This window comes from Canis lupus, chromosome 7 (genome assembly GCF_003254725.2).
Source record: "Canis lupus dingo isolate Sandy chromosome 7, ASM325472v2, whole genome shotgun sequence".
Classification (NCBI taxonomy): Eukaryota; Metazoa; Chordata; class Mammalia; order Carnivora; family Canidae; genus Canis; species Canis lupus.
In genome coordinates, this window is record NC_064249.1 from 35245470 (window position 1) to 35271678 (window position 26209).

A 26209-nucleotide genomic window follows, 5' to 3' on the forward strand; every position below is an offset into this window, starting at 1 on the left:
TTTCTATTTATTGTTAGTATATAGAAATACCACTGATTTTGTATTTTAATTTGTATCCTGCAACTTTAATAACTTTTGGATTAGATCTAATGGGGGTTTTGGTAGAATTTTAGGAGGTCATATCATCAGCAGAGACAATTTTACCTTCCCCTTTCCTATTCTGATGCCTTTTCTTTCCTTGCCTGATTTCTCTGGTTAGGACTTCCAGTACTGTGTTGAATAAGAGGTGAGGGTGGGAACCTTTGTCTTGTTCCTAATATTAGAGAAAAAATTTTCAACCTTTCACCATTGAGTACGGTATTAGTTGTGGTCTTGTCAGATATTGCCTTTGTTATGTTAAGGTACACTTCATCTACATGGAATTTATAAAAGAGTTTTTTATCATAAACAGATGTTGAATGTTGTCAAATGTTTTTTCTATGTCTACCGAGATATTCATATGATTTTGTCTTTCATTCTATTAACGTGATGTAACTCATTTGTTGATTTGCATATGTTGAACCATTCTTGCATTGCAGGGATAAATCCCACTTGATCATCACGTGTGATTTTTTTTTTAACGTGTGATCTTCTTAATGAGCAAGTGAATTTGGTTGGCTAGTCTGTAGTTGAGAATTTTGCACCTATATTCACAGGAATGTTGGACTATAATTTGTCTTCTGGTAGTGTCCTTTTCTGGCTTGGTATCAGGGTAATGCTGGCCTTATAAAATGTAGCTGGAAGCATTCCCTTCTTTTTTGAAAGAGTTTGAGAAGGATGGGCATTAATTCTTTGTCAGATGTTTGGCAAAATTTGTCAGTAAAACATTTATTTTTAATAATAGCTATCCTAACGGAGGTGAAGTTGTATATCACCATGGTTTTAATTTGCATTTCTGTAATGATTAGGGATGTTGAGTATCCTTTTGTGTGCTTTTTGGCTATTTGTATAATGAAGTCCAATTTGTCAGTTTTTCCTTTAGTTGCCTGTGCCTTTGGAGTCATATCTAAGAAATCAATGCCAGATTCAATGTTTGTTTTCTTCTAAGGATTTTATAGTTATATCTTTCATGTTTAAAGAATGCACTATTGATATACCTAACAACTTGGATAGATGCTGAGTTAAAAAGCCAATTTTAAGTGTTGCATACTGTATGATTCCATTTATAGGAGATTTTAGAGGTGACAAAACTGCAGTCATTTAAAACAGAGAAGTGGTTGCCAGAAGTTAGAGTTAGCAGGCAGTTGTGACTTTTAAAGGTTAACATGAGGGAGTTTCTTTTTCTTTTTCTTTTCTTTTTTATTTTTGAGGGAGTTTCTTATTTGTGATTGAACAGTTCCATAATCCGTATTCTATAACAGCTCTATATTGTGATGGTTACATAAAACTAGACATGTGATAAAATTTCACAGAACTATGCAAAAGGAGCACTTGTAAAAAAAAAAAAAAAAGAATGATGAAATCAAAATAAGGTTCGTACCGAAGTTAATAGTGTTATATCATCATCAATTTCCTGGTTTTGACATGCACTAAGATTATATAAGCTGCTGTCATTGGGAATAGCTGACTCAATTCTTGTGAGTCAAACTATTTCAAAATAAAATAGTTATATTTTAAAATGTCTTTAGCATTTGCCTATGGTACTAAGAATAAAATCCAAACTATTTTCCAGGACCGACAACGTTTAGCATGGTGTGATTTCTGTCTATATTTTATCTAACCTTTTCCTGTACTATTTCTTTCTTACTAGATTCTAGCCATTATCTTCCTTTCAATTCCTCAGCCATAATAATTCCTCTCCTCCCTCAGAGCCTTTGTAACTGTTGTTCATTCTATACAGAATGCTCTTCTCATAGCTATATTCTGAAAGAACTATACTCTCTTCTGGGTGGTAAGATTTTTTTCTTCTTTATTCATTCAACAAATATTTACAAATGCAGGCTTAGAAGGCAGAGCCCTGAGGCAGCAGTGCAGTTCTGTACATATTGATTTGAAGTGTTTCTAAGACAAGCAAAATCACTGTTAAAAGTCTAGTTAGGTATACAGATCATGAACTAGATATAAAATTTGGGATCTGGGCCAAACAATTTGAGCAGTTTTATAGGAATTGAATGATACTTGAGGCCATATGATTGAATGAGATTACCTAGGAAGAAAATGTACTATGAGAAGGGTACTGACAGGAAGAGAATGTAGGACCAAGCTCTGGAGATCTCTAATAGAGCAAGGAGCAAATGGTAACACGGAAGCAAAGTAAGAGTGTTTCAAAGGGGAAGATTGGTCCAATGTATCAAATGCTGCTGAAAAAACAGGTGAGATAAACAAAAAGTATTTTAAGTTTCCATAACCATATATTGATGTTATAACTAGAAAAATACTTTTTAAAATAATAATAGAGTTTGACATCTGCATAAGTAAAAGTTGTTCTGTCATAGATTACTAATAATAAAATAAACTGGCACCATCCGTTTAGAAATTGTTTCAATAATATGTATCAATTATTTCTTAAGTGTTCATAGCATTTGACCCAGTAATCACATTTCCAAGAATCTAAGATTAAAGAAATAGTTCTTACTGGGAAAGACTACATCTGATGATATCCATGGCAATAATATTTATAATAGTGAAAACCTAAAATTACCTAAATATCCAGTAGGGGAGTATGTTAAATAGATGATAATTCACTCAATGGATTATTATGCTAACATTAAAAATCATGTTTATATAGACCTCTAGTTATAAAACATGGATACATAACAGTAGCCTACATTTGGTAAATTCTAGAAATATATTAAATGTGTTTTTAATTTTTATAACCTATGTTTTAAATTTTGCCATCTAATAAAATTATCTTTAATGACAATGAATTATCCTCTTAACAGAAAAACATTTTTAAGCTTGTTTGTATGATTGCGTTAACCTTTTCTTAACCTATCCTCTTTTCTATTATTTTGTTGGTATACATCACTTACTATATTTTCTTCCTGTCTTATGCTATGCTACATTTATTCCTTTCCTTTGCAGTTATATGAAAGATAGTTGTATTTTAAATTCTGAATAGTGAATAAGATTTTCAGAAATAAAATTTAAAATATCCGTTATTTTTTATATACCAGGCAAACCTATACTTCTTTATCAAAATCAATAAATGTATATTCTTCAGGGAGGTCTTACCTAACCACATTCACTCCCAAAATTAGGTTATTAGATAATCCCATAGTCCCAGTGAATATACTCTGACACTTATCATGGCAATCTCAAAAGCTCCTTTGTTGACGGTTGACATTTCTAGGAAATTTACTGGAACTTTATTGGAGAATTGGGGCAGAAGAAAGCCATGGAATTTTTTTTTTACATTATTTTAATTAAAGATTTTTATTTATTTATTTTGAGAGAGAGAGAGAGAGAGAGAGAGAGAGAGAGAAAGCACATGAGCAGAACAAGGGGGCAGAGACTCAGAGAGGGAGAGAGAATCTCAAGCAGAGTCCATGCTGAGCATGGAGCGCACCCTAGCCTGGATCTCATGACTCTGAGATCATGACCTGAGCCAAAATCAAGAGTCTGACCCGCAATTATCTGAGCCACCCAGATGCCCCAGAAGCCATGGAATTTTAGACTGGCCCTCATCTGATTTTTTATTCTAAGGATTCCCCATAATGACACCATTGTCTCTATTCCAAAAATACCAATTAGGAAAAATTCCAGTCAATTCAACTTCTCCTTAAATAGCATAAAAAAAAAAAGAAAGAAAGAAAGAAAGAAAGAAAGAAAGAAAGAAAGAAAGAAAGAAAGAAAGAAAGAAAGAAAGAAAGAAAGAAAGAAAGAAAGAAAGAAAGAAAGAAAGAAAGAAAGAAAAAGAGGAGAAGAGGAGGGCAGCCCTGGTGGCTCAGCGGTTTAGCACTGCCTTCAGTCCAGGGCGTGATCTTGAAGACCCTGGATCGAGTCCCACGTTTGGCTCCCTGCATGGAGCCTGCTTCTCCCTCTGCCTGTGTCTCTGCTTCTCTCTCTCTCTCTCTCTCTCTCTCTGTCTCTCATGAATAAATAAATAAAATCTTAAAAAAAAAAAAAGGAAAGATGTCAGATCCATTGTTATACTAAGAATTTTTGTTAAAGCCTCCAGATATCATTTGAAACCTACCTTGAAAGAATATGTTGGGAGCCCCTGGGTGGCTCAGCTGATTAAGTGTCTGACTTGGATTCAGGTCATAATCTCAGAGTCCTGGAATGGAGCCTCACATGGATCCCGGGGGTGGATCCCCTAGTGGATCCCCGTGTGGGGCCCCAGTAAGGTCCCCGCTGCTCTGCACTCAGCGGGGAGTCTGCTCCGCCCTCTCTCTCTCTCTCGGCCCCTCCCCCTGCTCATTCTCTCTCCCAAATAAATAAAATATTTTTTTAAAAAAAGAAAGAATATGTTGCTTTGAAGTCAGATCCATATAGACATAATTCTAACAGATTAGTTTTAGAAACTCCATTACTTATTTCATTAAAATTAAAACATGAGGATATTTATTTAAAGGTCCCCATAATCTCAGTTCATTCAGGAATCTGATTATGTATAGTGTTTTCAACATGTTGGAAATGATATTATACCTTCTTTATGATTCATAGAGTTCAACAGGGAAGAAGCTATATGATTAAAAAAAAACTGATCCTGAAAATGTGGTAAATGTATAAATATAAATCATGTCTTAGCTAAAATAACAAATTAAATATATCATGATTTAATTTCAAAATAATTTTGTCTACAGAAAGTGAAAAAATGATTTTTTTTTTTTTACAGTATTCCTTAATACTTAGCAGGCAGTTGGCCACTTTGGGACAGAAGCCTATCATATACACAACTCTGAAGAGAAAAGTTTATTTTCCACATGATAAAATGAAGAATGGGTATTTAATTTTAAATTTTCATATATAAACTTTATTTTTTAAATTTATAAAATAACTGTCAGAAATTTAAAGTAAAAGAAATTTTAAAACCCTAGTGGAATTCCATATAATATCTTATATGTAGTTTCCAAGTAGCTTCTTTCATGATACACAAAAAAATTGTAATAATCAGAACTAGTTATCAACTTAGATTATAGTTTTACAAATGGTATTAACATCTAAACTTCAGTTCAAGAGCCTCATTCAGGATGTCAGCAAATCCTAGAAATATCTCAAAATGTTTCCTGCCAGTTCAGAAAAATGAACCATATTGGTGTAACTGATGCTACAATCATTACCACTGTCAGTACACACACATACACAAAACAAATTCCACCTGAAAGATAAAATCTGTTACTATTAAATTAGGAAATGATTATAGGGTTAAGACAGCCTTTCTTACTCTGTTACAACTAGGCACAGGGCAAGGTGATTATAACCAAAAGATACAATTCCTACCCTCAATAAGCCTTCCCTTAGTTGGGGAGATAGATAAATGTTACGATAGAGGTGAACCCAGATGAAATGGAAGAGAGTGTGCACCAACAAAGTCTTAGATAAAAGGGAATCAAGGAGGACTTCTTTAAAGAGGTGACATCTGCATGCTTGAAAAGAAATAAAAGCCAATTGGGAGAGCATTCCAAACAGAGAGGCTGCATATACAAAAGCTTTCAAGCAGAGACCTGAGAAAGCAGACACATTTCAGGAGATGCAAAGAAGTTGAATCCATGGGTAAAGTAAAGGGTGACCTTCAGAAAGAGGAGATGTTTTTTAAATAATCATAATAATCTGGGGCTAAAATTCCTGCTGATTTTATAAAACCTTGGGAGATGGGGAGGTAGGAGAAACAGTCATTATAAAACCGACTAGGGCAGCCCCGGTGGCGCAGCGGTTTGGCGCCGACTGCAGCCCAGGACGTGATCCTGGAGACCCGGGATTGAGTCCCACGTCGGGCTCCCTGCATGGAGCCTGCTGCTTCTCCCTCTGCCTGTGTCTCTGCCTCTCTCTCTCTCTGTGTGTGTCGCTCATGAATAAATAAATAAAATCTTAAAAAAAAAAAACAAAAACTCTCTCTCTCTCTCTCTCTGTGACTATCATAAATAAATAAAAATTTTTTAAAAAATTAAAAAAAAAACAACTAAAGGCTTGTCTGACTTAGCAGGCAAGTAGGAAGGTTATAGGTATCATTTGTTTCTTCTCTATTGTTATATCTTTATGGAACTTCATAAACACGATTCGCCCTTTTAAAGTGTACAATTTAATGGGTTTCAGTAGATTTACAGAGTTGTATAACTATCACTACTGTTTAAATCTAGAACATTTCTATCACCTCAAAAAGAAACCTTATTCCCTCCTCCTCCCAGCCCTTGGTCCTACTCATCTATTTCCTGTCTCTATGGATTTGCCTATTCCGAATGTTTCATATCAAGAGAATCATACAATATATGGTCTTTTGCAACTGGCTTCTTTCAGCATAATGTTTTCAGGGTTCATCCATGTTGTAGCATGTTTCAGTATTCATTCCTAAAAAGGAATAAAAATTGCCAAATAATATTCCATTATATGGATATACCAACTTTAAAAAAAAAACTGTTCTTCAGTTGATGGACATTTTGGTTGTGTCTACTTTTGGACTATTATGAATAAAGCTACTGTGAACTTTTATTTACAAGTCTTTGTGTAGACATAATGGGTTTTTTTTAAGATTTTATTTATTTATTCATGAGAGACAGAGAGGGGCACAGACATAGGCAGAGGGAGAAGCAGGCAGGACCTAATGCAGGACTCAATCTCCGAGCTAGGATCATGCCCTGAGCCAAAGGCAAACGCTCAACTGCTGAGCCACCCAGGCATCCCTAGACATAATGTTTTTATTTCTCCTGGGTGTATACCTAGGATTGAAATTGTGAGCCATATGACATCTAATTTCATTTCTTTGTTGTCCGAGAAAATATTTGTGTGATTTCAGTTCTTTTATATGTATTGAGGTTTATCTTATGGCTTAATATATAGCCTGTCCTGGAGGATTTTCCTTGTCCACTTGTGAAGAATGTATAGTCTGCTGTTGTTGGGTGGAATGTCCTATAGATGTCTGTTAGGTCTAGTTGGTATAGAGTGCTGTTTAAGTGTTCTATATCCTTGTTGATGTTTTGCTTGTTGTTCTATCCATTATTGAAAGTGGTATATCAAAGTCTCCAACTATTGTTGTTAAATTGTCTATTTCTCCCCTTCATTCTGTCAGGTTTTACTTCATGTGTTTGGGGTCTCTGTTGTCAGATGAATATGTTTGTAATTATTATACTTTCCTGATGAATGACAGAGTATCTTGACATTAGAAAATGTTCTTCTTTATTTTGTATTGTTTTTGCTTTAAGGTTATCATCTCTAATATTACTATAGCCAGTCCAGCTTTCTCTGGTTGCTTTTGCATAACATATTTTTCTGCCCTTTACTTTCAATATTCCTGTATTCTTTTAAGATTTTACTTATTTGTTTATTTATTTGAGAAAGAGAGAGAGCACAAACAGGGGGAAGGGCAAAGGTAGAAGGAGAAGCACACTCCCCGCTGAGCAGGTAGCCCAACGTAGGGCTTAATTCCAGCACCCTGAGATCATGACCTGAGCTGAAGTTAAGTGCTTAACTGACTGAGCCACCCAAGTGCCCCTCAATGTATTTGTACTTTTTAATCTTAACTGTATCTCCTATAGACACCATATAGTTGGAACTTATTTTGTTATCAGTCTGATAATCCCTGCCATTTGGTTAGACTATTTAGTATACTCATATTTAATGTTGTTATTGATACAGTTGATTCTATATCTGCCATTTTATTTATTTCTCCTGTATTTTTTCTTCCTCTGTTCCTCTATTGTTTTCTTTGCATTAAGTGAATATTTCCTAGTGTAACAATTTAATTACATTAATTTTCTCACTGCATTTTGAAATATTTTCTTAGTTTATCATCTAGGGCTGGCCATATACATATAGCACATTGCAACAATGGGAACACTTATATTGCACAACCAATTTGAAAGGTAATTTTACATTATCCTGCAAAGTTAAAGATGCCCATACCAATAGTTCAGCAATTCAATAGCAGCATATATTCTACAGAAATCCATGCACAAGTGCACCAGGAGATGTGTGTATTTGTACCAGAATTGTTTCTAATAACAAAAAAAACCCCTGAAATTCTAATTTCCATTTCATGGAGAGATGGGTAGGCATCTTATAGTTATGCTATAGAATATATGCATTATACAGCAGTAAAAATGAATCAAACACAGCAATACAAATCAACATGAGTGAATTTCACAAACATAACATTGAATGAAAAAGGTAAGTCATGGAAGAAAAATACAGTATGATTCCATCTATATAAGGTACAAACCTGAAAAATTAAAAAAAATATTGTTTAATAATACATTTATGTCAGTTAACTAGTTTTGTAAAGCAAAAGAATTGACTTTCGTATATTAACCTTGTATCCTGCAACCTTGCTACAATTACTTATTAGTTCCAGGATTTTTTAAATGTGTTCTTTGTTCTCAGAAATTTTTTCTGCATAGATAATCATGTCATCTGCAAATAAAGAACATTTTGTTACTTCTTTCTCAATCATGTATGCCTTTTGTTTTATTTTTTTATCTTACTATGGTAGATAGTAAGATACTATCAGTGTGATACTGAATAGGAGTGGTAAGAGGAGACATCTTCGCTTTTGTTCATAGGAGAAATGGATCTAATTTCTCACTATTAAGTATTTCGTATGGTTTTTTATAGATGCTCCTTTATCAAGTTGAAGGAGTTTCCCTCCATTGCTTGTTATCTGAGAGCTTTTATCACGAATGGGTGTCAGATTTTGTCAAATGCTTTTTTGCATCTGTTGATGTAATTATATGCTTTTTTTCTTTTTAAATCTTTTATATGATGGATCGTATTAATAGACTTTTAATGCTGAACCCGACACGCATAACTCGAATAAACCCTGTTTGGTCATGGTATATAATTCTTTTTATACATTGTTGAATTCAAAAGGTCTGCAACTCTACCGGTAATGTATTTATCTGGTTTTGGTATTAAGGCATCTGGTTTTCTCTACTATTCTTCTGTTTTCAGTTTACTGATTTCTGCTGCAATTTTTTTTTCTGTTTCCTTTAGGTTTGTATCGCTTTTTTTTTCCTCTAGTTTTCCAAGGTGGAAGCTTAGAGTATTGACTTTAGACCTTTCTTCTTTTCTAATATATGCATTGATGCCATACATTTCCCTCTAAGCCTTGCTTTCACTGCAGCCCTCAAATTTTATTGTTTTATTTTTTCATTTGTTCAAAACATTTTTCATTTTCTTTTTGTTTAAAATATTTTTTACCTTCAGTTGTGATTTCTTCCTTAACTAATGTGTTATTTAGAAGTGTTTAATCTCCAAATCTCTGGGGGGGTTTCCAGCTATCTTTCTATTATTGATTCTTAGCTTAATTACATTGTATTTTGAGAGCATACTTTATATTTTTTAAAATTTCTTAAAATGTATTTTATGACCCAGGATATGATATGTCATGGTCAGTGTTCCATATGAACTTGAGAAGAATGTGTATTCTGCTGTTGTTGGAAGAGATAATCTTTAAATGTCAATTGGATACACTTGATTGATGGTGCTGTTCAATTCAATTATGTCCTTACTGATTTTCTGCCTGCTGGATCTGTCAATTACTAAAAGAGGAGTTTTGAATCTCTAACTATATAGTAGATTTTTCTATTTCTCCATGCAGTTGCATATTGTTTAATAAGACATTTTATGGCAAAACTAGTTTTTAAAAAAGCACAGGAATATAAATACAAATGCAAACAAAATCAGGCCAGTGATTATGTGTAAGCAGGTGGGGATGGGAGAAGGAGAGGCATAGGACATTTCTAAGGTATTGGTAACATTCTGATTCTTGATCTAGGTGATTAGTACACAGATGTTCATCTTAGTATTATTCTTTAAATGTATGTGTATGTCATATACTCTTGTATATATGATAAATTCATAATAAAATTATTAAATAAGTGGTATTTTAATAGAAACATAAAGAAAACATGCATATGGAGAGAATATTAGAGGTTTAGTTTTTTTTTAAAAAATTGCCTTGGATGCCATAAAATACCATTCACATGATTGACTAGTCTGAGTTTAGAAAAGATTGTCCTTATTAAAGATACATTTTTGTGGTAAAACAAGAAAGCAAAAAAAGAAAAAAGCAAGAAAGCAAAATAGAAGAGAGTTCTGGGAAGAATTAAAAGGCAGTGAAATAAACACAAGGAAGATGAAATCAGCACTCCAAGAGAGATGAAGAGCACAGCTTTGGTGGGCAAACAGGAAGAACACACCTGAAATAAAATATGGCAAGTGAAATTGAATAGGAAAAAATATAGAGATGCCCTGAAAATAATTTGGAATAGCTTGAATTTTTTCTTAGATATAATTAAGGGGCCACTGAGTTTCTAAGCAGAACATGACTTAATAAAATTCAGATTAAATGAGATAAACTAAACATGGCAGATTAAATGTATTTATTTATCTCTATTCTCTCCCATTATCTCACTAAGGTAGTTGTAAGCCTACAAGGAGAACCAATGGGAAGGGAAGCAAGAACAGAAGGTAAAAGGAGATAAAGAAGTGGTAACTGACTTAGTAAAACATGAAATTGTATTTATTAAGGGCTTGCAGAGGGAATTCTAAAGTGATGGGAACCCTCTGGTGTGCCTTCAGTTCTTTCCTCCAGCTCTGCTCCCTGAATATGGAAACTTAGTGTATATCCTCCTGGCAAGAGAGAAGAGGATTTTTCTTTGATTAGCTTATCAGACCTACTTAAAAGAAGTTTGGAGTCAGAAGGGGAGAAGCATGATGGAGTACAAGAAGGGTGAGAAGTATCCCTCCGAACTGAGACACAACTTGTTACAACTTCCCTCTTAAATATTAAAGGAAATCCAGAAACTATCAGAATTACAGAAAGCTTCCAACATGAACATCAGACACCTAAATCAATAGAGAGAACAATAGAACTCAGAGGAAACAAAACATAGCAGGGAGCAAAAGAAAAGATCACAAAAAAGCATAAATAACATCTTCACAGAAATAAGAGAAGATATTATATATGTAAAAGAAAACTAAGATGTTATAAAATGGGAAAGAAGTAACAAAATAATTTTTTAAAGATTTTATTTACTCATGAGAGACACAGAGGGAGAGGCAGAGATGTAGGCAGAGGGAGAAGCAGGCTCCTCACAGGGAGCCCTATGAGGAACTCGATCCCCAGACCCAGGATCACACCCTGAGCCAAAGGCAGACACTCAACCGCTGAGCCACCCAGGCTTCCCAAGAAAATAATTTTGAAAAGTGTATAATCATTAAAAAAAAATCAACACTTGAAACCAAAATGATAGACATGGAATATTGAAATGGTCGGTATGCCCTGACCAGGGCTTGAGTGCTGGCTCCTTTCTAAGCCTTGTAGATAAATAGATCTCCATCCAAAAAGAAGAGTCACCAATACCTCATTATAATGTGGCTACACATATATGAGATTATCATATAGCCAGTGGACAGTGTAAAAAAATGGTACTGATGATTGTAGAAATTGTACTTGAAACCGATGTTATAGAGTCAGTAGTGTGGCTTGCATAAAGCAGTAGTTGCACTGAGTTTCATGGTGGCATGGTTTAGGGTATAGAGGTGTGGTGACAACCCTACAACTGCCCCAACATGGGTCCCCCTGCCCTGCCAGGACCACATTCTGAGTGGGCAAAATGCCGTCACCCAAGTATGTATACATTGAGGAAATAGGAAACTCAGGAGACATTTACTGAACATCTACAACCTGATGTCTCCTGGATTGCCCTGATGAGAAACTCCCCAGAATTTTTCATAGTTTCCAAGATACATGGGAGAATGCTTATTTTCATGAATTCCTCTGTATATCCACTCAAAAGATAAACTTAACCCTGTCAAATTTTAGAATACTAAGAAAAGGGATCCCTGGGTGGTGCAGCAGTTTGGCGCCTGCCTTTGGCCCAGGGCACCATCCTGGAGACCCGGGATCGAATCCCACATTGGGCTCCCGGTGTATGGAGCCTGCTTCTCCCTCTGCCTAGGTCTCTGCCTCTCTCTCTCTCTCTCTCTCTCTGTGACTATCATAAATGAATAAAAAAAATTTAAAAAAAAGAGAATACTAAGAAAAAAAGGGATACATTATTTCTGAATTCTCTGCCTAGAGAATTTATCCAGCAGGTGTGTAAAATATTTTCAGATATTCAGGGTCTCAAAAATTTATGTTCATATATACTTTCACAGAGATGTACTGAAGAATGTACTTTAGCAAAACAAGAAAGATCAAAGTGCTGGATCCAGTGAATGATGCCTTTAGCCCAAAAAGTAATGCAGTGAAACAAGTACTAGATTATCTCTGCATTTAAAACATGGAAAAAATTATGGGCCACCACATTATCTTTTGGAACACTTAGGAAACAACGGATTTTCAAAATGAAATAATGATGAACTCTAGAAGAAATATGAATATACATGTATATATGAAAATGTATGGGGCAGCCTGGGTGGCTCAGCGGTTTAGCGCCGCCTTCAGGCCAGGGTGTGATCCTGGAGACCAGGGATCAAGTCCCACGTGGGGCTCCCTGCAAGGAGCCTGCTTCTCCCTCTGCCTGTGTCTCTGCTTCTTTCTCTCTCTGTCTCTCATGAATAAATAAATAAAATCTTAAAAAAAAAAAGAAAATGTAATTATAGCAAAATAACTGACACAGTAGTAAACAATATTCACATAGTAAAACAATGTAAACACTATAGATTTAGCTAAATGCTGTGATACTGGGAGAAGAGATGTATTGGTAGTTATATTTTTATGAGAAATACATTTTCATCTGTCATATAAGAAGCCAATAGATAATAAGTAAAAATCATATATTAAGAGAGAAGCATAAGAATTTGGAGACACAATGCAGATGAAAAAGGTGTAAGAGTCAAGATTGTTTTCCTTTGGGAACAAGAGTGAAGAATGAGGAGAAATGGGGCAGAGGTAGCGTTTTAGTGCTACTTAATTTAACCCAGATTCATGTTGATAAAAATAAAAAATATTTTTAAAGATAATAAATGTCAACAATGTACAAGATGGAGGAGAGAAGAGAGAGAGACCATTTTATTTTTATGTTTTCTGTTTTTTTCTTAGGACCTGGCGTATTTCAGTACCAATGACGTCAGAAGATGTGCTAAAGGAGATTAAAGGAAATCAAGTGGCTTTTCAAGATTGCTTTATTGCAGATTTTCTTTTCCTGCAGACCTTTCCGTTGTTGACAATACCTGAGATTCCTGGATTTTTACCGATCTCTTCACCAGCTGGTAGTCAGTTAATGGCAACCTGGATTGCTTGTGTTCCTTCTTATATTGTTGTGGTAGCGGATATGGAAACCTTTCAAACAAATGATTCATTCCGTACTTGGATCAGAATCAGAGTGCCTCCAAACATTTTGACTGAGGATGAAAGACACAGCATATCTGATGTGAATGTATCACGGGATGGAATATTTTTTCTAATAAATGGTGTTCTTTACATAAAGAGTTTTACTGAGTTCAAAAGACTGGGAATAAGTGAAAATCTCCCCAATAGTGGAATTATTGGCATTACATCAAGAAAATGGTGTTGGATCAACTATTTATTAAAGGTCAGTAAAATATTATATATATTACACTTACACATTTAGATAGATTTACTGTATTATTTTTTAAAGATTTTATTCATGAGAGACACACAGAGAGAGGCAGAGACATAGGCAGAGGGAGAAGCAGGCTCCATGCAGGGAGCCCAACACGGGACTCAATCCCGGGACTCCAGGATCACAACCTGAGCCGAAGTCAGACGCTTAACTGCTGAGCCACCCAGGCGTCCCTACTGTGTTATGAAATTCAGTGATATATAAGATACTATACTATGCAGCTTTTGCAGAGTTATTTAATTTATGGTTATAAATAAGTCCATTTTCCTAACCTAACTTTTCAGAGGCCTCTTTATAGAGATACACTTCCAACAAAAGAGAATAAAACAAATCTTGTATATTATTATGAAGAATAAGTTAGCCATATTATCACAGTTTTGTTTTACCTTGACATGGGCAAAAGGTCCAAAAAATTATTTCCCCCAAAGACTGTGTACTTTCAAAAATGAATTAACTCCTCTTTTGACAATATAGTAAATAAGGTATCCTAAAGCTATTACGTTACAAAATACCTAAAATGCTGTGTAAAAATTTTAAAACTTTTTTTAAGGATATAGCTGGATTATATGGAAGTAGGGGAAATCCTGAGAGGAATGGGGTAGTCCTAGATCACTAATCCAGAGGCATAAGCCAATTCTAACATCTCACCTTCTGTAAGCACATATACTAATTTAGATATTTAGATCTCTGGTACTTGGACACAAGGCCTTGGGCCTGTGCAAGGTAGGACATCTGATAATCATTTTTTCATAAAACATGAACCTTCAAAATTTTTCCAAAATAATGAAATCTATGTGAGCTTTAGTTCTTCAAAGGAGAGAAAAGTCTGTCTTTAAAATTTGTCATCAGGTGACCCAGCAATTGCGCTGCTGGGGATTTACCCCAAAGATACAGATGCAGTGAAACGCTGGGACACCTGCACCCCGATGTTTATAGCAGCAATGTCCACAATAGCCACACTGTGGAAGGAGCCTCAGTGTCCATCAAAAGATGAATGGATAAAGAAGATGTGGTCTATATATACATGGAATATTACTCAGCCATTAGAAACGACAAATACCCACCATTTGCTTCGACGTGGATGGACCTGGAGGGTATTATGCTGAGTGAAATAAGTCAATCAGAAAAGGACAAACATTATATGGTCTCATTCATTTGGGGAATATAAAAATTAGTGAAAGGGAATAAAGGGAAAGGAGAGAAAATGAGTGAAAATATCAGAGATGGTGACAAAACATGAGAGACACCTAACTCTGGGAAATAAACAAGGGGTAGTGGAAGGGGAGGTGGGCGGGGGATGGGGTGACTGGGTGATGGGCACTGAGGGGGGCACTTGGCGGGATGAGCACTGGGTGTTATGCTATATGTTGGCAAATTGAACTCCAATAAAAAAAATCTTTTTAAAAAATAAAATAAAATAAAATTTGTCATCAGGAACTGACTCACATGGGCTTTGGGGCCCAGAGTCCCAGCACCTGTGTAGTTCAAAAAACATTAAGGCTAGCACCAAGCAGAAGTAAACACAACAATTTCTGGAGAAATTAAGCCTCAATTCAGGCTTTGAAAATTTTCCACAGATAACATTCTGAAAAAAATTGACCTCACAGTAAAAAATGACAAAACACACAAAGAAACAAGATGCCATGGGAGTCAGGAGAAACAATAAAGAATAGAATCATTCCCGCAAGGACATCAGGTATTAAAGTTGACAAAATATAAAATATCTTTAATAGATTTAAATAAATGGAAGACATAAGGAGAAAGGAATCTACCAAATGGCAAGGCAATTAGTAAAAATAAAAGCAAGAAACTCATTACTGTAAGATTTAGGATAGTGATTATCCCAGAAAGGAAAAACATAGTGACTGTGAGAGCGCTTGGGTGGCATTCAGCAGTTCTGATGATATTCCATTTCTAAATCTCTAAGGTCATTACACAGACCTCTGTTTTGTCACAAATCTTCCAGCTATATATTTTTCTATTCAATCCGTTTTCTGTATGTGGATTGTATTTCAAAATTTTTAATATGTAAAAATAAATGCTAAAATATTAAATTTTATATAATAAGCTTTGGTAAAACTAATGAAAATTGAAATGTAAAATTCAGTGGAGAAGATCCAAGATGTCTAACCAGAATTCCAAAATAAAGTTTAGAATGGGGGGCAAGATGGCAGAAGAGTAGGGGTCCTCAGCTCATCTGGTCCCACAAACTTACCTAGATAACTTTTAAAACATCCTGAACACCTATGAATTTGACCTGAGATGTAAAGAGAGAACAGCTGGAATGCTACAGAAAGAAATGTATTCACTACTAATAAGGTATGAAGGTGAAAAAAATTAAAAAGAACTAAAGTAGGGGAACCATGACTAGCAGGGCTAAAGCAGAGCAGCAAAAGCCTCCAGGGCCCAAAAGCACAGCCCTGGAGAAGTGGGAATTTTAAAAATCCACGCCTGAGTTTTCCCTGATGGAAAAGGGCTTAGCAGGGAAATTGGGCAGAATCGCAGGAGGGGCGGAAGCATCAAGATTCCCGAAGTCACTATAAGAGGAGGGGTGCCTGGGGGATTGCTCACCGGTCCCCCTCGGTAAAGGGCTAGAGCGCCACAGCCCTCCAGGGCATTTGGGAGAAGCCCGCCAGTTACAGGGGCTGGCTCTGGAGCTGCTGTTACTTTAGAGCCTGGCAGCAGAGGGAGGTGGCTGTCCTCCATTCCCTTCGGGAGAGGCAGTGCCTGGGAGTGGGTCCAGCGGCACAGGGTTCTGGATCCTAGGGCGCCAGAGGACAAAGCCGGAGATCCTCCATTCCCCCTGGGACCACAAGAAGTGGGGAGGGTACAGGAAAGCGAGACCTTTCCTGCTGCTGGACGCCCCGCAAGCTGTGCAGATCAGTGGATCAGTGCACCAGGCCTGCCCCAGGAGCATGTAGCCCGTGTAGACTGGGAGACTGGTTAGTTACTCCTGGAGATCTTGACTCCAGAGCTGGAAATCTGACCATGGCCTTTTTTTTCTTTCCTCTTTGTTCCACATTGTACCTGGGAGAGGTGGGGCCTCTAGGGAACAAAGGTCTCACAGGATAAACAGCTCATACTGAGCCAAGCACTAGGCAAGGGGCTGGACAATTCTGCCCAGGCACAAACACCTAAGAATCAGTGCAGCAGACCAAATGCTGGAAGAACAAGGGAAATGGAAGTTTACTAAACAAGCAGCACTGGAAAGCTCCAGGACTGAGTGAAAATAGTATATAGAACTAGAGGGTTGGGCAGCCAGCATGGCTCAGCCGTTTAGAGCTGCCTTCAGCCCAGGGCGTGATCCTGGAGACCCGGGATCGAGTCCCACGTTGGGCTCCCTGCATGGAGCCTGCTTTTCCCTCTGCCTGTGTCTCTGCCTCTCTCTCTCCTCTCTTTCTCTCTCTCTCTCTCCCTCTCTGTCTCCCTCTCTGTCTCTCATGAATAAATAAATAAAATCTTTAAAAAAAGAACTAGAGGGTCCTTTTTTTTTTTTCATTACAACTTGTTTTTATATCAGGCTAAAAATTTCCAATATTTTTTCTTTTCCCACCTTAACTACCAACTACTCATTTTTAAGTTTTTTTCCTTTTTGACTTTCATATTTCTACAATTACATGTCTTAGATATATTTTTCACTTCTGGACTCCCTTCGGTGTATTCAATTTAATTTTGGTAGATATATGAGATATGGGTATTTGTTTTTTTTTTCTGTCTCATTTTGTTTTACAATGGTGGAAGTTAGTACCTTGTAATGCACGACCAAATTCACCCAGAACCAAATGGAACACCATGTTAGTTCATTCTGTGAGTTCTCTCTTCCTTCCCATTCTGCCCCCCTCTTTTATCTTGTTTCTGTTTTTGTGGTCATGTTGGGTCTTTATATAAGTATTGCTGGCTTATATAAATTTGGGATTGAGCATCTTCTAACATACAGAACAAAATACACTCAGAACAAGAGGATCACCCTCTAGGACACCTCAAGGAGACTACATTCTCTCTCCACTACCACTTCCTCGCCACCACCATCCCTTCCTCCCCCCTTTTCTCTTTTCGCTTTTATTTTTTTTATTTTGGTTTTTGTTTTTGTTTTTTTATTTTTACTACTTTGTTTTAAAAGTTGTTTTTTCACTTTTTGTTTTATTTTGCTCTGTTCTTGTTTTTCTTTTATTTGGTCTCTGACCTCTTCACAATCATCTATGGTGTATTGTACTTAGGTCATGGTTGATAGTTTTGATTCAGCCCACTCATACAGCCACTCTGCATGGGACAAAATGACTATAAAGAAGAATTCACCACAAAAGAAAGAACTGGAAGCAATACTCTCTGCCACAGAGTTACAGAATCTGGATTTAAATATGATGTCAGGGGGATCCCTGGGTGGCGCAGCGGTTTGGCGCCTGCCTTTGGCCCAGGGCACGATCCTGGAGACCTGGGATCGAGTCCCACATCGGGCTCCCGGTGCATGGAGCCTGCTTCCCCCTCTGCCTATGTCTCTGCCTCTCTCTCTCTCTCTCTCTCTCTCTGTATAACTATCATAAAAAAATAAAATAAAATAAAAAATAAAAAAAAATAATAAATATGATGTCAGAAATTCAATTCAGAAGTACAGTTATAAAGTTACTGGTGGCTCATGAAGGACTCTAGAGACTTTATTACTGCAGAATTGATATCTAAACAGGCTGAAATTAAAAATAGATTAACTGAGATGCAACCCAAACTGATGCTCTAACTGCTAGGGTTAATGAAGTGGAAGAGTGACATAGAGGACAAGTTGATAGAAAGGAAGGAAGCTGAGGGAAAAAGAAAAACAACTAAGAGCCCATGAGGAAAGGCTTAGGGAAATAAATGATAGCTTGAGAAAGAAGAATATATGCCTAACTGGGATTCCAGAAGAGGCTGAGAGAGAGAGAGAGAGAACAACAAAGTATGTTTGAATAAATAATAGCTGAGAACTTCCCTAATCTGGGGAAGGAAACAGGTATTCAGATCCAAGAGATAGAGAGGACCTCCCCCCAAAAAATCAGTAAAAACCATTCAATACCTGGACATTTAATAGTGAAACTTGCAAATTTCAAAGATAAAGAGAAAATTTTTAAAGCAGCTTGAGATAAGAGATTCTTAACTTATATGGGGAGAAATGTCAGATCAATAGCAGACCTCTCCACAGAGACCTAGCAGGCCAGAAAGGGATGGCATGATATATACAGGGTACAAAATGAGAAAAACATGCAGCCAAGAATACTTTATCCAGCAAGGCTGTCATTCAGAGTAGAAAGAATGATGAAGAGCTTCCAGGATAGTCAGAAACTGAAAGAATATGTAACCACCAAACTGGCTCTGCAAGAAATATTAAGAGGGATCCTCTAAAAGAAATAGGGAGCTCAAAGAAACAATCCACAAAAACAGGGACTGAATAGGTATTATGATGACACTAAATTCATATCTTTCAATAATTACTCTGAACATGAATGGGCTAAATGATCTCATCAAAAGATACAGGGTATCAGACTGGATAAAAAAGCAAGAACCATCTACATGTTCTCTACAAGAGACTCATTTTAGACCTAAGGACACCTCCAGCCTGAAAATGAAGGGGTAGAGAACCATTTACCATTCAAATGGTACTCAAAAGAAAGCTGAGGTAGCAGTTCTCATATCAGACAAATTAGAGCTTATACCAAAGACTGTAGTAAGAGATAAAGAGGTACACTATATCACACTTAAAGGGTCTATCCAACAAGAAGACCTAACAATCATGAATATTTATGCCCCTAATGTGGGAGCTGTTAAGTATATCAATTAATAACCAAAGTAAAGAGATACTTATATAATAATATACTAATAGTAGGAGACTTCAAAATGGCACTTTCAGCAAATGACAGATTTTCTAAGCAGAACATCACTAAAGAAACAAGGGCCTTGAATGATGCACTGGACCAAATACATTTCACAGAAATATGCAGAACATTCCATCCAAATGCAACTGAATACACATTCTTCTCAAGTGCAAATTGGACTTTCTCCAGAATAGACCATATACTGGGTCACAAATCAGATCTCAACTGATACCAAAAGACTGGGATTGTCCCCTGCATATTTTCAGACCACAATGCTTTGAAACTAGAACTCAATCACAAGAAGAAATTTGAAAGAAACTCAAACACATGGAGGTTAAAGAGCATCTTACTAAAAGATGAATGGGTCAGCCAGTAAATTAGAGAAGAATTAAAAAGATTCATGGAAACTAATGAAAATACAACTGCTCAAAATCTTTGGGATACAACAAAAGCAGTCCTAAGAGGGAAATATATCACAATACAAGCCTATATGCCAACAAATTAGGCAATCTAGAAATGCATGCATTTCTGGAAACCTACAAATTACCAAAACTGAAACAGGAAGAAACAGAAAACCTGAACAGGCTAATAACCAGTGAGGAAATTGAAGCAGTCAACAAAAACCTCCCAAGCCACAAAAGTCCAGGGACAGTTGGTTTCCCAGGGGAATTCTATAAAACATTTAAAGAAGAAATAATACCTATTCTACTAAAACTGTTTTGAAGGATAGAAATGGAGGGAATACTTCCAAATTCATTTTATGAGGCCAGCATTACCTTGATTCCAAAACCAGACAAAGACCCCACCAAAAAGGATAGTTGTAGGCCAATACCCCTAATGAACATGGATGCAAAAATTCTCACCAAGATACTAGCCAATAGAATCCCAACAATACATTAAGAGGATTATTCACCATGACCAAGAGGGATTTATCCCCAGGATGCAAGGGTGGTTCAACACTCATAAAATAATCAACGTGATAGGTCACATCAACAGGAGAAAAAACAAGAACCATATGATCCTCTCAATAGATGCAGAGAAAGCAATTGACAAAATACAGCATCCATTTCTGATTAAAAATTTTCAAAGTGTAGGAATAGAGGGAACATTCCTCAGTGTCTTAAAAGCCATTTATGAAAAGCCCACAGCGAATATCATTCTCAATGAGGAAACATTGAGAGCCTCTCCTCTAAGATCAGGAACACCACAGTGATGTCCATTCTCTCACACTATTATTCAACATAGTACTAGAAGTCCTAGCCTCAGCAATCAGACAACAAAAAGAAGAAAAAAAGGCATCCCAATTGGCAGAGAAGAAGTCCAACTCTCTCTCTTTGAAGATGACATGATACTGTCTGTACATAGAAAACCCAAAAGACTCCACCCCAAGATTGCTAGAACTCATACAGCAATTCAGCAATGTGGCAGGATACAAAATCAATGCCCAGAAATCAGTGGCATTTCTATACACTAACAATGAGATGGAAGAAAGAGAAATTAAGGAGTCAATCCCATTTACAATTGCACCCAAAAGCATAAGATACCTAGGAATAAACCTAACCAAAGAGGTAAAGGATCTATACCCTCAAAACTACAGAACACTTCTGAAAGAAACTGAGGAAGACACAAAGAGATGGAAAAACATTCCATGCTCATGGATTGGAAGAATAAATATTGTCAAAGTGTCTATGCTACCACGGCAATGTACATGTTCCATGCAATCCCTATCAAAATACCATGGACTTTCTTCACAGAGTTGGAACAAATAATCTTAAGATTTGTATGGAATCAGAAAAGACCCCAAATAGCCAGAGGAATATTGAAAAAAAAAAAACAATGCCAGGGGCATCACAATGCCAGATTTCAAGCTGTATTACAAAGCTGTGATCATCAAGACAGGATGGTACTGGCACAAAAATAGACACATAGATCAATGGAACCAAATAGAGAACCCAGAAATGGGCCCTCAACTCTATGGTCAACTAATATTTGATGAAGCAGGAAAGAATATCCACTGGAAAAGGGACAGTGTCTTCAAAACGTGGTGTAAAATTGGACAGCCATGTGCAGAAGAATGAAACTAGACCATTCTCTTACACTATCCACAAAGATCAACTCAAAATGGTTGAAAGATCTAAATGTGAGACAAGATTCCATCAAAATCCTAGAGAAGAACACAGGCAACACCCTTTTTGAACTTGGCCACAGTAATTTCTTGCAAGATGCATCTATGAAGGCAAGGGAAACAAAAGGAAAAATGAATTATTGGGGCTTAATCAAGATAAAAAGCTTCTTTCTGCCTAGCAAAAGAAACAGCCAACAAAATGAAAAGACAACCTACAGAATGGGAGAAGATATTTGCCAATGACATACCAGATAAAGGACTAGTATCAAAGATCTATAAAGAACTTATCAAACTCAACACCCAAGAAACAAAAAATTACAATCATGAAATGAGCAGAAAACATGAACAAAAATTTCCCCAAAGAAGACACACATGGCCAACAAGCACATGAGGAAGTGCCCGCATCACTTGCCATCAGGGAAATACAAATCAAAACCACAATGAGATACCACCTCACACCAGTGAGAATGGCAAAAATTAACAAGACAGGAAACAACAAATGTTGGAGAGGATGTGGAGAAAGGGGAACCCTCTTGTACTGTCTGTGGGAATGCAAGCTGGTGCAGCCACTCTGGAAAACAGTGTGGAAGTTCCTCAAGAAGTTAAAAATAGAGCTACCCTATGACCCAGCAATTGCACTACTGGGTATTTACCCCAAAGATACAGATGTAGTGAAATGCTGGGATACCCGCACCCCAATGTTCATAGCAGCAATGTCCACAGTAGCCAAACTGTAGAAGGAGCCTCGGTGTCCATCGAAAGATGAATGGATAAAGAAGCTGTGGTATGTATGTATATGTATATATACACACACACACAATGGAATATTACTCAGCCATTGGAAGAGACTAATACCCACCATTTGCTTCAATGTGGATGGAACTGGAGGATATTATGCTGAGTGAAATAAATCAGTTGGAGAAGGACAATCATCATATGGTTTCACTCATACATGGAATATAAGAAATAGTGAAAGGGATTATAAAGGATAATGAGTGGGAACTGAGTGGGAAAAATTAGAGAGGGAGACAAATCATGAGAGACTCTTAACTCTGGGAAACAAAAAAAGAGTTGCAGAAGGGGAGGTGGGTGGGGGGATGGGGTAACTGGGTGACAGGCACTGAGGAGGGCACTTGATGGGATGAGCACTGGGTGTTATATTACATGTTGGCAAATTGAATTTAAATTTTAAAAATGTAAAAAAACCGCATCTGCTTAATAGGGAAAAAAAGAAAAATTAGAGAGATGAGAAAGAACTGAGAATTTTTCAGATTTAAAGATACCAATCCTCAGTCCAGAAGTACTAAGAAATGCCAATTGATATGATAAAAAATATGGCCCACTTAGCACAAAATAATCAAATTGCATGGTATCAAAGACTAATAAGATATTAAAAGTATCCATTCAGAGAAGATAAATCATAAGCAAAGCAATAAAATAATTAGGACCAGTGGAAGCCAGAAAAGAGTAAAACACTCAACTGAAATAAAATTATTGTCAACCTGAAACAATATACATTCAGTAAAACTATCCTTGAGAAGAAGAATGCTTAAAACTATTTTAGAGAATCAAAACCAGATATTTTAGAATATGAATAGAATAACTGCAATGAAAACTTATTAGACGTGCTCAATAGCAAAATGGAAATGATATGATAGAGGAAACAGCAAAACTCAAGTGACATCAATAGAAACTTTCCAATCTAAACAGTAGAAAAAATTGTCAAACTCAACCAAGTCTGGATTACCTGGGAGTGCAGTTGATCAAGTCTCAAACTCTCGGTTTTGGCACAGTCTAATCTCAGGGTCATGAAATCGAGCCTCATGTCAGGCTCCCTGTTCCGCGGAGCATCTGCCTGAGACACTCTCTCCCTCTCCCTCTGCCCCTGTGTGTGCTCTCTCTCTCTAAAATAAATAAATCTTTTTTAAAAAATTGAACCAAGTCTTAGAGACCCGTGGTTTGATACCAAAAGGTCTAACATTCATGTCATTGAAGTCTCAAGAAGGAGAGGAGAAACAGTATCATGTAGAAAAAAGATTAGAATGACTAATGGTTAGAAGGTTCCTGTATTTGGCAAAAAATATAAATATATGGGGTCATGAAACTCAGCAAACTCCAAACAAGGTAACTGCAAAGAAATTCACAAACTACTAAAAACTAAAGGAAAAAAAAAACTGGAAAGCACCCATAGAAAAATGACATATCATATATAGGAAAACAATGATTCAAATGATGGCAGATTTCTCATTTGGAGCCATAGATGACAGGGGGCAATGAAACAATGTTAAATGCTGAAAGAAAAGAAATATCAACTTAGAGTTCTATTTCTAGACAAAAATATCTTTCAGGAATTAAGGAGAAAAATACATTTTTAGATGAAAGAAAACTAAGAAAAAAAAAAAGAAAACTAAGAGAATTGTTACCAACAGATCTGTTCTAAAAGAAATAGATGCCTAATGAAGCTCAGGCAGAAATGAAATGGAAAATTTAAAACATCAGAAATCAATAAAGAACAACAGAAATGGTAGATATATGAGTAAATATAGTAGATTATTTTTATCCCCTTAAGTTCCTTAAAATAGATATGACAAAAAATGTATAAAAGCAAAATTTATTTTATTTTTTTAAAGATTTGTTAAAAATTTATTCATGAGAGACACACACACACACACACAGAGGCAGAGACACAGGCAGAGGGAGAAGCAGGCTCCATGCAGGGAGCCCAACATGGGACCCGATCCTGGGTCTCCAGGATCACGCCCTGGGCCAAAGGCAGGAGCCACCCGGGCTGCCCAAAATCAAAATTTAAAACATATTTTCTGGTGGAGCTTTTAATGTATCTTGATATATAGGACAATTACAACGTAATGGGGAAGGATAAAGGAACCTATGGAATAGTGATGTGTCTTTATAGCACTTAGAATGTCAAGTATTAATTCTAAGTAGGTGAAAAGTAAGGGCATAAATTGCAACCCCTAGAGCAACCACTAACAAAATTTAACTGATAGAATAAAAAACTACCCAATATATAAATTAAAATGGAATACTAAAATTTTTTTTCAAATAATCCAAAAGAAAGCAGAAAGGGAAACAGTGGAACAAAAACAGAGGATACAATTTAAACAATAAAATAGAGATATATAGAAAAATATCAATAATTTCATTAAATTTAAATGGCCAGAGCACTAATTAAAAGGCATCAATTGTCAAATTGGATTTTTTTTAAGTTTTTGAAGTTCCAGTTAGTTGGGGGCACCTGGGTGACTCAGTGAGTTGAGCTTCCAACTCTTGATCTTGGCTCAGGTCTTGATCTCAGAGTCCTGAGTTCCAGCCCCAGACTGTGGACAGATGTGGAGCCTACTTAAGTTCCAAGTAGTTAACATATAGTGTGATATTAGTTCCAGGTGTGCAGTATAGTGATTCAGCCCTTCCATATAACACCTGGTGCTCATCACAGGTGCATTTCTTAATCTTCATCACTTACTTCACCCACTTCCCCTCTGGTAACCATCAGTTCTCTATAGGTAAGAATCCATTTCGTGGTTTGCCTCTCTCTCTCTCTCTTTTCTTTCCCTTTGCTCACTTGTTTTGTTTCTTAAATTCCACACATGAATGAAATTATATGGTTCTTGTCTTCCTCTGACTGACTAATTTCACTTAGCCTAATACTCTCTAGCTCCATCTACATTGTTGAAAATGGCAAGGTTTAATTCTTTTTTATGGCTGAGTAATGTTCCATTTCTAATGTGTGTGTGTGTGTGTGTCTCACAACTTCTTTATCCATTCATCAATCATAAAACTCAACACCCCAAAAATGCATAATCCAATTTTAAAATAGGCAGAAGACATAAATAAACATTTTTCCAAAGAACACATGCAGATGGCCAACAGACACAGGAAAAGATGCTAAACATCACTCATCACCAGGTAAATACAAATCAAAACTACAATTAGGTGGCATCTCACACCCATCAGAATGGGTAAAGTCAACAACACAAGATACAACAGGTATTGGCAAGGATGTGGAGAAAAGGGAACCCTCTTGTACTGTTGGTGGGAATACAAACTGGTACAGCCAATCTGGAAAACAGTATGGAGGTTTCTCAAAAAGTTAAAAATCTAATAATCCAGCAATTGCACTACTGTTTACCCAAAGAATACAAGAACACTAACTCAAAGGGATATATGCACCCCAATGTTTATAGCAGAATTATCTACAATAGCCAAATTATGGAAACAAGCTCAAGTATCCATCTACTGAAGAATGGATAAATTGGATTTTTTAAAAAAGATCAAACTGTATGCATTCTATGAGAAATCCACTTAAAATGATGCCGTTGAATTAAAAGTAAAATATTAGAAAAGGATATATCAAGAAAACACTAACTACAGGAAAGGTAGAATGGCTTGTTAGTATCAAATAAACTAGGAAAACAATCAGGATAAAAAGGGGCATTATATAATGATAAAAGGATCAATGCATCAAGAAGACATAAAAATCCTAAATGTGACATACCTAACAACAAATCTTCAAAACACAAGAACCAAAATTAATTGAATGGAAAAAAGAAATAGAT

At 36.4% G+C, this 26209-nt stretch overlaps 1 protein-coding gene across 23 annotated transcripts in view; it reads left to right on the forward strand.

Moving 5' to 3' along the window:
* Positions 1-26209, forward strand: part of CATSPERE (catsper channel auxiliary subunit epsilon) — a 199335-nt gene that overhangs the window by 91246 nt on the left and 81880 nt on the right. For 9 of the 23 annotated variants that reach the window (XM_049112405.1, XM_049112409.1, XM_049112408.1 and 6 more), the window contains 3 exons: positions 4760-4866; positions 10494-10545; positions 13124-13616. In XM_049112405.1, the coding sequence (XP_048968362.1) occupies positions 4863-4866; positions 10494-10545; positions 13124-13616 (549 nt within the window). In that variant the 5' untranslated portion in view covers positions 4760-4862. The remainder of the gene's footprint in view (positions 1-4759; positions 4867-10493; positions 10546-13123; positions 13617-26209) is intronic. The other 14 variants (XM_049112415.1, XM_049112414.1, XM_049112401.1 and 11 more) reach the window with 2 other exon arrangements.